The sequence below is a fragment of the Mustela putorius genome, unplaced genomic scaffold, assembly GCF_011764305.1.
Source record: "Mustela putorius furo isolate JIRA1106 unplaced genomic scaffold, ASM1176430v1.1 tig00003853_pilon_pilon_pilon, whole genome shotgun sequence".
In the NCBI taxonomy this organism is placed as follows: domain Eukaryota; kingdom Metazoa; phylum Chordata; class Mammalia; order Carnivora; family Mustelidae; genus Mustela; species Mustela putorius.
The window spans coordinates 70,631,002-70,646,893 of NW_025422005.1; the positions used below are offsets into that span (position 1 = coordinate 70,631,002).

The 15,892-nt window shown below is 35.0% G+C and overlaps 1 protein-coding gene across 5 annotated transcripts in view; it reads left to right on the forward strand.

Annotated features, from left to right (window-relative positions):
* Nucleotides 1-15,892, forward strand: part of SPATA1 (spermatogenesis associated 1) — a 60,223-nt gene that overhangs the window by 5,119 nt on the left and 39,212 nt on the right. For 3 of the 5 annotated variants that reach the window (XM_045064785.1, XM_013056214.2, XM_013056212.2), the window contains exon 3: nucleotides 15,768-15,874. In XM_045064785.1, the coding sequence (XP_044920720.1) occupies nucleotides 15,768-15,874 (107 nt within the window). Of the gene's footprint in view, nucleotides 1-5,551; nucleotides 5,724-15,767; nucleotides 15,875-15,892 lie in introns of all 5 variants that reach the window. The other 2 variants (XM_045064786.1, XM_004752693.3) reach the window with 2 other exon arrangements.

Sequence of the window (15,892 nt, forward strand, 5' to 3'; positions counted from 1 at the left end):
TTCCCTACAAATTTCAGTATTATTTGTTCTAGCTTTTTGTTGGTGTTTTGATAGGGAATGCATTGAATTTGTAGATTGTTTTGGGTAGGTAGTATGGACATTTTAATAATAATATATTCTTCCATGAGCATGCAGTGTCTTTCCCTTTGTGTTATCAATGTCATGTCTTTCATCAGTGTTTTATAGTTTACAGAGTATGGGTCTTTCATCTCCTGGTTAAGTTTATTTCTAGGTATTTTATTCTTTTTGGTGCAATTGTGAATGGAACTGTTCTCTTAATCTCTTCTTCTGCTACTTCATTATTAATGTATATAAATACAATGGATTTTATTAATATTGTATCCTGCACCTTTACTGAATTCATTTATCAGTTCTAGCACTTTTTTAATGGAGTCTTTAAGGTTTTTTTTATGTATATTACCATGTCAGCTCTATATAGTGACAGTTTAAGTTCTTCCATACCAGTTTGGATGAATTCTATTTCTTTTTCTTTCTGATTACTGCAGCCTGGACTTCCAGTGCTGTGTGGAATAAAAGCAATGAAAGTGGGCATTCTTGTCTTGTAATTGAGAGTAGAGGAAAAGCTCTAAGTTTCTCACCATTGCGTATGATGTTAGCTGTGGCTTTTTCATATGTGGCCTTATTATGTTGAGGTTATCTCCCTAAACGTATAATATTGGGAGTTTTTATCATGGATGGATGTTATATTTTCTCAAATGCCTTTTCTGCATCTATCAAAATGATCATATGGTTTTTATGCTTTCTCAGTGTGACTTCTTATGGTGATTGCTTTGTGTGTATTAGAGCACACTTGTATCCCTAGAATAAATCCTGCTTGATGGTGGTAAATAATTTTTTATTTTAAATTTTAAATTTTTATTGTTGAAATTTGTTTGCTAACATCTTGTAAAAGATTTTTGCATCTATTTGTATCAGAGAAAGGACTGTGGTTTTTTCTTTTTTTTGTGTTGTCTTTGTCTGATTTTGGTATCAGGTTAATGCTGGCCTGGTCGAATGCTTTAGGAAGTTTTCCTTCATCTTATCTATTTGGAAAAGTTTGAGAAGAGTAGGTATTAACTATTCTTTAAATGTTTGGTAAATTCACCTGTGAATCCACCTGATGTCCTAACTTGTTTGTTAGGACCTTTTTGATTACTGATTGAATAAATAAATAAATAGTAATCAGTCCAGAGTTTTTCTTTTTTATCCAATCTTGGCATACTCTATGTTTCTATGAATTTATTTCTTCTAGGTTGTCCAATTTGATGCCATATAATTTCTCATAGTATTCTTTTATAATCCTTTGTATTTCTCTGATGAAGAAGTATATCTCATTTCTGATATTATTAAGTCCTCTCGCCTTTTTTCTTGATGAATCTGGATAACAGTTCATTAATTTTGTTTATCTTTTCAAGGACCCACTCTTAGTTACATTGATTTTTTTTTAGCCTCTATTTCACTTATTTCCACTCTGATTTGATTTCCTTTCTTCCTTACTTCCTTTAGGTATAAGATTAGATTGTTTGAAATTTTTCTTATTTCTTGTGTAAGACCTATACCTCTGTAAACTTTCTTCTTAGAACTGCATTTGTTGCATCCCAAAAATTTTGACCCATTGTATTTCCATTTTCATTTGTCTCCTGGTTTTTTGATTTCTTATTTGATTTCTTTATTGGATACTGGTTGTTTAGTAACATGTTTTCAAATCTCCACATGATTGTATTTTTCCCAGTATTTTTATTTTTTATGTATTTTGTAATTTATAGTTTCGTACTGTTGTGATCAGAAAAGATGCTTGATTTTTATGTCAGTCTTCTTAAATTTATTGAAGCTTGTTTTGTGGCCTAAAGTGATCAATCCTAGAGAATGTTCCATGTGTACTTGAAAAGAATGTATATTCTTCTGTTTTTGAATGGAGTGTTCTCTATACCTGTTAAGTTCATCTGGTATAATGTCACTCAAAGCCAGTTTCCTTCTTGATGGAAGGAATGGTCTATCCATTGAAGTGTGATGTTAAAGTCCCCTACTATTAATTGTATTACTGTTAATTTCTCCCTTCATGTCTGTTCCTATTTCTCTTACGTATTTAGGTATTCCTATATTAGGTACACAAGTATTTACAATTCTTACATCCTTTCCTTGGATTGATTACTTTACCATTACATAATGTTCTTTGTCTCTTGTTACAGTCTTTGTTTAAAGTCTATTTTGTCTCATATAAGTATTGCTACCCCTGCTTTTTTTTTCTTTAACTTCCATTTACATGAATATCTTTTTCTATTCCTATACTTTTAGTCTGTTTATGTCTTTAGGTCTGAAGTATGAAACTAACTAGATGTTATGGTGTGCATGGGTGGCTCAGTCAATTAAGTATCTAGGTGCTTTCGGCTCAGGTCGTGATTCCAGTGTTGTGAGATTGAGCCTGATTGCGCATCAGGCTGTGTGCTGAGTGGTGGAGCCTGCTTAAGATTCTCTGTTTCCAGGACGCCTGGGTGGCTCAGTGGGTTAAGCCGCTGCCTTCGGCTCAGGTCATGATCCCAGCGTCCTGGGATTGAGTCCCACATAGGGCTCCTTGCTTGGCAGGGAGCCTGCTTCTCCCTCTGCCTCTGTCTGCCATTCTGTCCGCCTGTGCTCACTCTCTCTCCCTCTCTCTCTGACAAATAAATAAATAAAATATTAAAAAAAAAAAGATTTTCTGTTTCCTTTTCTCCCTGCGCTTCCCCATTTGTGCACACTCTTGCTCTCAAAAAAGAATTAAAATAATAAAAATAAAAGATGTTTTGTCCCAGGGTATAATTTTTAAATTTTGATACCATTAGAACAATTAGTGATCTTTGGTATGATTTCATAAAGCTTTAATCAGTACCAAATCACAGAAATTTTAAATTTTGTTTGATTTACTCACTAATTTAATATAAATCAAGGTGGATCAATGCTTTGAAATCTTGGAAAGACTTCTGTTTTGGTATTGGTATCTTTTTATATCCTTAAGGCTTACCCAACTTTGATTATTCTTTTTTATAGTAATTCAGCTACCTTATTTTTAAATTCTTATTATATATTTATATAATTTAAATTTGAAAAAAATATTTAAATTGTTAAAATGTCTATACTGCCTAGAACAATCTATACTAAATTGTTAAAATGTCTGTACTGCCTAGAGCAATCTATAATTTTAATGCCATTCTGATCAAAATTCCACCGGTATTTTTCAAAGAGCTGGAGCAAATAATCCTAAAATTTGTATGGAATCAGAAGAGACACCAAATCGCTAAGGAAATGTTAGAAAAACAAAAATAAAACTGGTGGCATCATGTTACCTGATTTCAAGCTTTACTACAAAGCTGTGATCACCAAGACAGCATGGTACTGGCATAAAAACAGACACATAGACCAGTGGAACAGAGTAGAGAGCCCAGATATGGACCCTCAACTCTATGGTCAATTAATCTTCGACAAAACAGGAAAAAATATACAGTGGGAAAAAGGCAGTCTCTTCAATAAATGGTGCTGGGAAAACTGGACAGCTATATGTAGAAGAATGAAACTCCACCATTCTCTTACACCGTACACAAAGATAAACTCAAAATGGATAAAAGACCTCAACGTGAGACAGGAATCCATCAGAATCCTAGAGGAGAACATAGGCAGTAGCCTCTTCAATATCAGCCACAGCAACTTCTTTTAAGATATGTCTCCAAAGGCAAAGTAAACAAAAGCGAAAATGAACTTTTGGGACTTCATCAAGATCAAAAGCTTCTGCACAGCAAAGGAAACAGTCAACAAAACAAAGAGACAACCCAGGGAATGGGGGAAGATATTTGCAAATGACAGTACAGGCAAAAGGTTGATATCTAGGATTTATAAAGAACTCCTCAAACTCAACACACACAAAACAGATAATCATATAAAAAAATGGGCAGAAGATATGAACAGACACTTCTCCAATGAAGACATACAAATGGCCATCAGACACATGAGAAAATGTTCATCATCATCAACCATCAGGGAGATTCAAATTAAAACCACATTGAGATACCACCTTACACCAGTTAAAATGGCCAAAATTAGCAAGACAGGAAACAACATGTGTTGGAGAGGGATGTGGAGAAAGGGGAACCCTCTTACACTGTTGTTGGGAATGCAAGTTGGTGCAGCCACTTTGAACAGTGTGGAGATTCCTCAAGAAATTAAAAATAGAGCTTCCCTATGACCCTGCAATTGCACTACTGGGTATTTACCCCAAAGATACAGATGTAGTGAAAAGAAGGGCCATCTGTACTCCAGTGCTTACAGCAGCAATGGCCACGGTCACTAAACTGTGGGAAGAACCAAGATGCCCTTCAACGGATGAATGGATAAGGAAGATGTGGTCTGTATACACTATGGAGTATTATGTCTCCATCAGAAAGGATGAATACCCAACTTTTGTATCAACATGGATGGGACTGGAAGAGATTATGCTGAGTCAAATAAGTCAAGCAGAGAGAGTCAATTATCATATGGTTTCACTTATTTGTGGAGCATAACAAATAACATGGAGGACAAGGGGAAATGGAGAGGAGAAGGGAGTTGAGGGAAATTGGAAGGGGAGGTGAACCACGAGAGACTATGGACTCTGAAAAACAACCTGAGGGTTTTGAAGGGTCGGGGGGTAGGAGGTTGGGGGAACCAGGTGGTGGGTATTAGGGAGAGCACGTATTGCATGGAGCACTGGGTGTGGTGTAAAAACAATGAATACTGTTATGCTGAAAAGAAATAAAAAATTAAAAAAATAGTTTATTTGACAGACAGAGATCACAAGTAGGCAGAGAGGCAGGCAGAGAGAGAGAGGAGGAAGCTGGTTCCTCACTGAACAGAGAGCGCAATGCGGGGCTTGATCCCAGGACCCTGGGATCAGGGCCTGAACGGAAGGCAGAGGCTTTAACCCACTGAACCACCCAGGCACCCCTATAATTTAAATTTTACTGGGTATTCTTGTAAACAGCTCTAAATCCTCTGAGAAAAATACAGGAAACAACACAGAAAAATAGCTTAAAATAATTCAAGACTGGCATTTTCATCTGGAATAATCACATTTACTATTGAGGCATCTAAGCCTAGGGAGAAATAGATGGGGTAAAATGGTTTCACATCATTCTATAGTCATTTGTACAAATTTAGTCTTATCACTTCCAGAAACATAGTTCTACTTCATATAAAATACTACATATATTTAACTTTAATTTTTAAACTTAAAAATTAATTGTTTAGAATAGTATTCTAAATTCATATATTCTAAATAGTATTTTAATTTGTTTCTATTCTAAAATGAATTGTTTAGAATGGTAATATATGCTCTGATCATAAGTCTATCATAATTCAGCTCTCTATTTAGTTGTATAGGATATATTTCATTGCATTACTATTTTATTGCATTACCAGTCCTATTTACTAATAATATATCTTTTTAAATTACTATAATAAGAGTGTATACATTCCTAAAGTTTTCACTTTTGGTCAATTTTAAAGCCTTTTGTGTTTTTCTTTTCACTTTTCACATGAATCAAAGACCAGAAATGAGTGGAATTCTATCTTAAAGAAGTCAAAAATCTGTTAAAATCTTTATAAATACTACTTAAATGAAGAAAGATAAAAAAACCCACAGAATTCCAACTGATAATTACCCCATTCAGACACTGGTGAATATGCCCCTCAGTCCAAGCCGACCTTCCTCCTCAGAGGTAAGAAAATCTTTTAAATGAAAATATAAGACTTGTTTAACATTGCTTTTGAAGAGTTCCAAGAAAGAAAAAATATGGATTACATGAAGTCTTAGATATTAACTCCACTATGTATCTCATTGTCTGAGTATAGTTATTTTATTACAGTTCATTTATCTCTAGCTTATTGTACTGGAACCCCCAGTGCATTGATCCTATCGCTTTTTTTTTTTTTTTAAATTCTTCACCTTGTGATGCCCTCCATAGCTTAAATACCATAGACCATAGAGCAGTCTTAATTACTCTCTTGCTCATACTTTTGACCTTTGCATCTCTCTCATTTTATCATACTACTTGCCAAAACAAAAACCCTGGTTTATTGAACTCTTTACCTATACTGTACTTATGCCTACAATAGGACATGGCTGGAAAAAAAGTATACCAACATGAATACTATTCTCACTTTAAATTCAAGACCTGAATCTAAACTAGAACATTTTACTGGTAGGCAATCAGACTGTCTTCCACTCAACTCAATTTTCTACTGTTCTAGACAACTATTTCATGCCTTTTCATACCCTCAATACCTTCTCCATTTTATCTTTAAACCATCTGTAATCACTTTCATTCCACTACTACACCAAAATTGCTCCTGTTAAATTCACTTCTGCATTACTAAATATGTTGTTTAATTCTTATCCCGTATATTCCCATCTATCTGTGCCAAACAGTTGACACTATTCATCACTTTTCTTTGACATAATTCCTTCACTTGACTTCTGGCATACACATATCTTGGTTTTCCTTCTACTTCCCTTGTTGTTCATTTTCAGTCTTCTTTCCTGGGTTTTATTCTTCTTCTTGATCTCTAATATTGGAGAATTTCAGGGACCAGCTCTTTGTTCTCTTCTGTACCTGTACTCATTCTTTCATGATCTCATTCAATATGATAGCTTTAAATACCAGCTTGATGCTAAGGATCCTCAAATTAATATCACCAATCTAGTCTTTCCCAAACTGCAGATGTGTATTTTCAGCTGCCTACTTGACATCTCCACTCAGATGGCCACTAGACATCTTAAAATTAGCATGTCTCAAACTGAATTATGCATCTTTTCCCCCTTCCCTAAACATGTTCTATTTGACTTTCTCCCCCTCAGGTGATGGCAAATCCATCCTTTGAGTATCTAAGGCTAAATGCCTTGGAGTTGTAATTCTTTTTCAAACTTCACTTCCAAAGTACTACTTTAGCTTCAAATTATATTTAAAAAACTGACCACTTTAATTATTCAGATAGCTTCATAACAGGTTCCATTTTCTTGTCCCTTACAACCTAATCTGTTATCCCTTTAATCGTTATTACATAAAGCAAAATTTGCAATTAGGACATTATATATGTCCTAGTGTGAAGCAGTATGAAAGGCAGGGTACCATTTATAAAATGTTCTTGCTCCCAGGTGATTAATTTGCATCAGTTGAAGGCTATACAGTTAACTGTTTACAAGACATAGAGGACTTCATTTAAAAAATGCTTGTGAAATTAGGTTGGGTGGGAAGATGGAAGAATAGGAGGACCTTAAGCTTGCCTCATTCCATGGATACAACTAGATAATATTCATGTCCATGTAAATAACCCAGAAAGTGACATGAAAAAGACTGGCAGAACAAACTCTGCAGCTAAAGGTAGGGAAGAAGCCACACCAAAGGAGTTATGAAGGCCAAAGACATAATCTGAGAGCAAAATGGACCATGGCCATCTTAAATAGGCAGAGAACCAATGGTATGCAGAGGGCCAGAAAATAGATTTTTACACCATGGAGGCCACAAATAGGGAAGATGAAGCCCTGTAATATTTGCCTTTGTAAATAAGAGGAGCTGAATTTCTTGAGTTCTAACAACCAGTGCAGCTTAAAGCCTGGAATTTTAAAAATCAGTAGGCTCTACTCTGAGAGAGGAGGGAGGGCAGTAGGAAGTGGACTCCCTGCCTACAAAGAGCTCACAAAACAGCGCATGCAGACACAAGGTAGAACCAGCAATTTGAAAAATGCTGAGAGAAGGAGAGTGATCTGCTTATCTCAGAGCATAGCCCAGAGACATAGGGATCACCAGAGACCCCTCTAGGAACAAAGGATCTGGCAGGAGCCATTTACCTCTCCCATCCCCCAGAATAAATAGTGGCTACTTGTAAGAACAGTGTGGTACCAAAACTTGTTACCTGACTTGCTTGCATCAAGCCCTTACCCTCATGCTTTGGCATATCAGCCCTTCCCAGTCCCACTTGCTTCAGTCCTAGTGCTGCAGGTTCCTCCCCCAGAAGACTGGTGCAAACCCTGCCAATACCAAATCTGCTGATCCATGCATTTTTCAGGAGTTCACTTCTGACAGTAGCAGGAACAGGTCTTGTTTCATAAGCAGATGACCATATGCCTTGTTAAAATGCACCCCATTCCTGCTGGGGACAAAATGATACAGTAGGCAAGGAGAGCCTTTGCAGATGACTGACACAACAGCTGAGCACATGCAACACACACATAGGACACACTCCCTGAAGCTCCAGGTGCTGGGGAATGGGACACTGCACTGCAGGACAGCCTCATAAGGCTGTTATTGTTAAAAGCAAGCAAAGTAGCTGACTTTCCTAACATAGAGAAACAGACACAGAAAATAACACAGAGAAACAGACACACTAAATGAGACACAGAAATTTCTCCCAAATGAGAGAACAGGACCAAACCATTAGAAGAGACTACAATGTAACCTATAAGTAATATGCCTGATAGAGAATTTAAAGTAAGGATCATAAACCTACTCCCGGACTGAGAAAAGAGTGGAGAACCTCAGTGAGTCCCTTAACAAAGAGATTAAAAAAAAAAAAAAAACTAATCAGAGATGAAGTACACAGTAAATGAAATTAAAAATACATTTAATAGAATAAATAGCAGGCTAGATGAAGCAGAGAAACAAATTCATGACCTGGAAGACAAGTAATGGAAAGTAACCAAGCTGAAAAAAGTAGAGGAAGGAAAAATATGCAGATTGAGAATATTCTTAGGGAATTCAGTGACTCCCTCAAGCATAATAACATTTGCATTATAGGGATCTCAGAATGAAAGAAGAAATAAAAAATTACATGGAAACAAATGAAAATGAAAACACAATGGCTGGAAATCTTTGGCTGCAGCAAAAGTAGTCCTATAAATATCCTAAGAGGGATATTTATAGTTTATAGCAATACAGGCCCACCCGAAGAAGCAAGAAAAATCTCAAACAACCTAACCTTACACCTAAAGGAGCTAGAAAAAGAAAAACAAACCCAGCAAAAGGAAGGGAGTAATAAAGTTTAGAATAGAAATAAAGAATAACGTTAAAAAAAAATAGACCAATGAAACCAGATCAACCAAATTGATAAACCTCTAGAAAGATTCATTTTAAAAAAGGACCCAAATAAACGAAATCACTAATGCAAAAGGAAAGATAACACCACAGAAATACAATTGTAATATAATATTATGAAAACATATATGCCTACAAATTGGACGAGTGAAAAGATATGGATAAATTTCTAGAAACATATGACCTACCAAAACTAAAGCAAGAAGAAATAGGAAATTTGACCAGACCATTTACAAGCAATGAAATTGAATCAGTAATCCAAAAACTCTCAAAAAACAAAAGTCCAGGACTAGATGGCTTCACAAGCAAATTCCACCAAACATTTGAAGAGTTAATACCTATTCTTTTCAAACTACTCCAAAAAATACAAGAGGAAGGAAAACTTCTAATCCAGTTTATGAAGCCAGTATCAACCTGATACCAAAGCAGATAAAGACACTGTTTAAAAAAAAAAGAAGAAGAAGAGGAACTACAGGCTAATCTCTCATGAATATAGATGCAAAATCCTTAACAAAGTATTAGCAAACCAAATCCAACAATACATTAAAAAAATCATACACCACAATCAAGTGGGATTTATTCCTGGGATGTAAGGATAATTTAATATTCACAAAACCATAAATGTGATATGTAATATCAATAAGATAAAGGCTAAAAAACCCATGATCATTTCAATAGATGCAGAAAAAGCTTTCAACAAAGCATTCATGATAAAAACTCTGCAAAGTAAACCTAGAGGAAACATACCTCACCATTACAAAGGCCTTGTATGAAACTCACAGCCAACATCATACTCAGTGATGATAACTTTTCCTCCAGGGGCAGGAATACAATAAGGATGTCCACTCTTACCACTTTTATTCAACATGGTACTGGAAGTCCTAGCCATAGCAATTAGACAACATAAAGACATAAAAGACATCCAAATTGGCAGAAGGAAGGAAGAAGTAAAATTTTCACTAATTGCAGATGACATATTATATATAGAAATCCCTAAAGACTTTGCCAGAAAGCTACTAGAACTCATAAATGAATTCAGTATTCATGGAATACAAAATCAATGTGTAGAAATCTGTTGCATTCCTATAAAATAATAATGAAGCAGCAGAAAGTGAAATTAAGAAAATAATCCCACTTACAGTTGCACCAAAAAACAATGAAATACCTAGGAATAAACTTAAGGAGGTGAAAGACCTATACTCTGAAAACCGTTAAACTCTGATGAAAGAAATTCAAGACAACGCAAAACCATTCCATGCTCATGGGTTAGAAGAGCAAATATTAAAATGTTTATACTACCCAAAGCAAACTACAGATTTAGTGCAATCCCTATCAAAATACCAATAGCATTTTTCACAGAACTAGAGCAAACAATCCTAAAATTTGTATGGAACCACAAAAGACCAACTAGCAAAGGCAATCTTGAAAAATAAAAACAAAACTAGAGGAATCACAATTCCAGATTTCAAGTCATTTGTCAAGGCAGTAGCAATTAGAACAGTATGGTACTGACAAAAATAGACACATAGATCAATGGAATAGAACAGAAAACCCCAGAAATAAACCCATAATTATATGGTCAATTAATCTTCAACAAAGAAGGAATGAATATACAATGGGAAAAACACAGTTTCTTCAACAAATGGTGTTAGGAAAACTGGACAGCCACATGCAAAAGAATGAAACTGGGCCACTTTCTTTCAGTATACACAGAAATAAACTCAAAATGGATTAAAGACCTAAATTCAAGACCTGAAACCATAAAAATCCTAGAAGAGAGTAATTTCTCTGACATCAGTCATAGCAACATTTTCCTAGATATGTCTCCTGAGGCAAGGGAAATAAAAGCAAAAATAAACTGAGCAACTGGGAGTACATCAAAATAAAAGGCTTCTGTACTGTAAAGGAAATAATTGACAAAACTAAAAGGCAACCTAAGGAATGGGAAAAGATATTTGCAGATGATGTCTGGTAAAGGATTAGTGTCCAAAGTATATAACAAACTAATACAACTCAATACCCAAAAAACAATCTAATGAAAAATGGGCAGAAGACATGAACAGACATTTCTTCAAAGATATCCAAATGGCCAACAGACACATGAAAAGATGCTCAACGTCACTCATCATCAAGGAAATGCAAATCAAAACCACAATATCACCTCATATCTGTCAGTATGGCTAAAGTAAAAAATAACAAGCATTGAAGAGAATAATGGAGAAAAAGGAATCTTCTTGCACTGTTGGTGTGACTGCAAACTGGTACTATGGAAAACAGTATGGGGATTCCTAAAAAAATTAAAAATAGAATTACCCTTCAGTAATCACACTACTGAGTATTTACCCAAAGAATACAAAATACTGAGTATTTACCAAAGAATCAAAGGAGTACATGCACCCCCTATGTTTATTACAGCATTATTTATAGTAGCCAATCTATGTAAGCAGCTCAGGTGTCCATTGGTAGGTGACTGGATAAAGAAGTTTTTATATATCTTTATATACAACAGAATATTATTCAACCATAAAAAGGAATTAAATCTTGCCATTTGCAACAACATGGTTAGAGCTAGAGAGTATAATGCTCAGCAAAGTCAGTCAGAGAAAGGCAAATAGTATATGATCCTATTCATGTGGAATTTAAGAAACAAAGTAAATGAGAAAAGAAAAGGGGAGAGAGACAAACCAAGAAACGACTCTTAACTGTAGAAAACAAACATGGTTATCAGAGGGGAGGGGTCTTGGGGGAATGAGGAAAATAGGGCTGGGGATTAAAGAATACACTTTTCATGACTTAAAAAATGATTTTAAAAATTATACTATGTTTAAAAAAACTGGAGAATTAAGTTAAATGCCATCTTGAGATTATAAGGTAAATTCAGAATGCAAAACATTCTTTAAAATAACTGGCCCAGGGGCGCCTTGGTGGCTCAGTGGGTTAAGCCTCTGCCTTCAGCTCAGGTCATGATCTCAGGTCCTGGGATAGAGCCTCGCATCGGGCTCTCTGCCTAGTGGGGAGCCTGCTTTCTCCTCTCTCTCTCTCTGCTGCCTCGCTGCCTACTTGTGATTTCTATCTGTCAAATAAATAAATAAAATCTTAAAGATTTTATTAAAAATCTTAAAGACTTTATTAAAAGTCTTAAAGAGACTGGCCCAGTCTCTTCAAAAAGTTAATGCCATGAAAAGGGGGAAAAAGAATATAGGTCTGGAAGAACTTGCGGATTAAGTTATTGAAGTATGTGACAAACCCAATGCAAAGATATCTTTGATTGGATTCTAGATTGAAAAAACATTGAGGAAAAATGGACATTTGAGGAAATTTGAATATGGAATGGATATTATTTTACATTAAAGGATTGTTAATTTTCTTAAATGTGAAAATCGTACTGTGATTATTTTGGACAAATCTTTATTTTTAGGCAATGGCTGCCAAAGTACTTAGGATTATATTTTCATGACATCTGATTTACTTTGAATGGTTTATCAAGAATGGGATAGAGGATCTGAGAGAATCTGTGACATCTGTCAGCCCATTGATCATCAGGGTTAATTTGGCTGATTTGGCTGGCTGAGGGGGGTGTCCTCTTCCTCCCTCACAGCTCCATGTTCATCCCTTCCAAAGCTGCATGCTGTGTTAAGAGGAGGACCTTCCCCAATAAAGAAGGATCATTCTTCAGTCAAGGGCATAGGAGCAGCTGCGCTTGCCTGCTAGAACCTCCAAACAAGCTCTCAAGGTCCATATGTAGGAGAAGTTAGGGTAGTCAAGCTTCCCACACTTCAAACACATCCAAATAAGGCCTGCATGTGGCAGTCTGCCTTTAAGAGAGAGAGAGGGAAAGGAAATGTGGTATGATGTTAACTTTTGAATCTACTTAGTAGGTATTTGGGTATTCAGAGTTTTATTCCTTTATTTGTATGTATGTTTAGAATTTTTCATATTAAAATTATAAAATGAATGTCAGATGTCCTTCTATTAAAACCCTGTATTGGCGTCCCATTTTCTGAAAATAAGATCTTTTGGTGGCCTGAAAAACCCTATTTATTTTGTTCCTTGTGCTCCTCATTTTTATTATTTTATCTCTTACTGTTCTCTGCTTCAATCATACTAGCACTCTCTCATTTTAGGGGTGCCTGGGTGGCTCAGTTGGTTAAGCGTCTACCATCAGCCCAGGACCCTGGGAACCAACTCAGCAGGGAATGTGCTTCTTCCTCTGCCCCTACCCCTGCTCGTGCTCCCTCCCCACCCCGACTTCTCGTCACCCCCTCACTATCAAATAAATAAAACATAAAAAAAAAAAAAAGACCTTTGCTTTAGGTCTTCTTGGAACTCTCCCTCTACATCAGCACTTGGCTAATTGTTTCTTCCCCTGCAGTCTTAAATCTTACCTTTTCCATAAGACCTACCCAGGCTATTTAAAACTGAAACCTACTTCCCCTTTTAGCATCCAATTTTCCTTACTCTGCTCTTATCCTTTTCCCTAGTACTTACCCCTTTCTCATATACTGTATAACTTATCAGTGTTTTATATTTATCGTTTATTGTTTGTGCCCTTCACAAGTCTGGGACTAGTCTGAGGCAAATAAGTCACTTGCCTTGGGTATAAAATTTAAGGGCACACACCAAAAAAACCCTTCATAATTAAGATAAACAATTCAATAAAAGATTTTTTAAATGAAAAAACTGATGCAAGAAATCCATAATAGCAACATTTTAAATGGAAATAGAATCTGATAGTGCCATGCCTACCCATATTGGAGCCTGAAGCAAAAGGCAAAATATGTGCCCATAAACATATATTTTAGTATATTTTTAAATGGCTAATAGTTTTGATAAAAATATTACTGATGAACTTCCATGAAAGCCAGGAAAGTAAAGTTATAACAAATTCATGATTTGACATAAAGAGAATATTTGACCTTAAAATAATGTTTTAAATTTTAATACATCCTTTTGAAGTTTTCAGTATTTTTTTCAACTACTAGGTTATTCTGAAAACAGTTGACCATCAAGAAATATATATTTTCAAAGAAACATGTACTGAAGTTCATATTTTTTTCCTTTTTCCTCAGGCTTTACTACTAGTAGTAAATTCTGTCATTATTTAAATTTTTGAGATTTTGTTTATCGTGAACCTTTTTGCACTGAGTAGTTTTTTTTTTTTAATGTTATTTGTCTTGATTACTGAGGTTTTGGCATAGCCTTAAATTTTGTACCTGAGGTGAGTGCTTCACTTGTTTCACCCTTCTTCTTGCCCTGATACCCCATTAGAATGTAAAACTATACATAGGCAAGGATCTTTGTCTTATTGACTATGTATTCCTAATGCCTAGACCAGTGCTGGCACATGATAGACATTCAGTAAATATTTACTGAGGGAATGAATAAACACAAATTCACTATAAATTTTGTTAAAGAAATGTTTTATTATGTATATTTTCTCTGTATTGCCTACTCATTCAGTTATGGAATTAAATCTGTACAAACACTTTGAATTATAGTTCATGAATTATTATAAAAATATTGACAGAATTTACTTGGTTTATACAAAAATAGAGTAAAATGTTTAATAAATATTTTTTCCTAGAAAATATTAATGCATTTATGTAAAAGATAAAGTCATATTTAAGTCTTCTGAAGGTTTTGCAAATATTATGTAGCTATTAAATATTATAGTATTAATAGTATAGTATAGTGTTAGCTATGAATAGTATAGTGTACCTGGGGAATTATTTTTTAAATGCTCCGGTGTTCAAAATACAGCATGTGGCAAGCCTGACATCAGATATATACATATATCAAATGTATAGAAATAATTTACTTGGTCTATAAAAATGAGCAAAACATTCAGTTCAATATAAAAATTTCTAATTTTAATGATTGGTTATATTCAACTATTTAAAGTTTTTCTCAGATATTTAATATTGTAGAGTATAATCATTTAAATTTTAATATGCAATGAATAACTTCCTTAGACTAAAAGATTGGAATATTTGCTATAATTGTCCTGTTTCTGTTGTAGTAATCTAAATATTCTTCTAAACAAAGTATTCTAATTGAGGTTTAACAAAACATTAATAGAAAAGAAAGTTGTATTTATAAGCACAGGCAAGCTAAGCTGACAGACATGACCTATGTAAGAACAACCATTTCCTTCCCTATCACCATCAGGAATAGGTTCTTCCTAGAATTCTGGGAAACAAAAATATTTCCTTAACCACAGTATTCACACGTTTGCAGTTGCTGAGCACTAGCAATCATCACAACTCTGTTAGGGAGACAATATGTAAAGTATAAGGATTCCACAAAATCACCCCAACAGAACTGAGTAGGTAGGGATCAGGGGAGAGGAAAAGGTTGGTAACCAGAAAACTGATCTTGGTGGGCTGGTACTCTTATTCCAAGCTGCAGAAAGAAACCTGTGTCAGAGATGTTAGGGTACCCTAGGACCACATCTGTGACATTGTTTCTAAGGAGATATGCTCCAAGTGCCAAGTAGCCAACTAACCAAAATTTTGGCTCTTCACTTTGTTTTCTGTGTCTGCTCAGAAAAATACATGTATTCCATGTTTATTTCAATTACGTTTATTAAGCTTAAAATTCTAGAGGAGATTGGTTGATTTTTTTCACTTTAAAAATATTTTAACTGATGTTCTTCTCAATTTATTTATTTAGTTGGTGGAACTTCATGTTTTTTATGTCCCTGAAGGATCGTGGAACTATAAGCTAAATACCATTTCAATAGAAGTTGTTAACAAATTCATTTCAGCTGGATTTATAAGGCAAGTATTTTGTGGTCA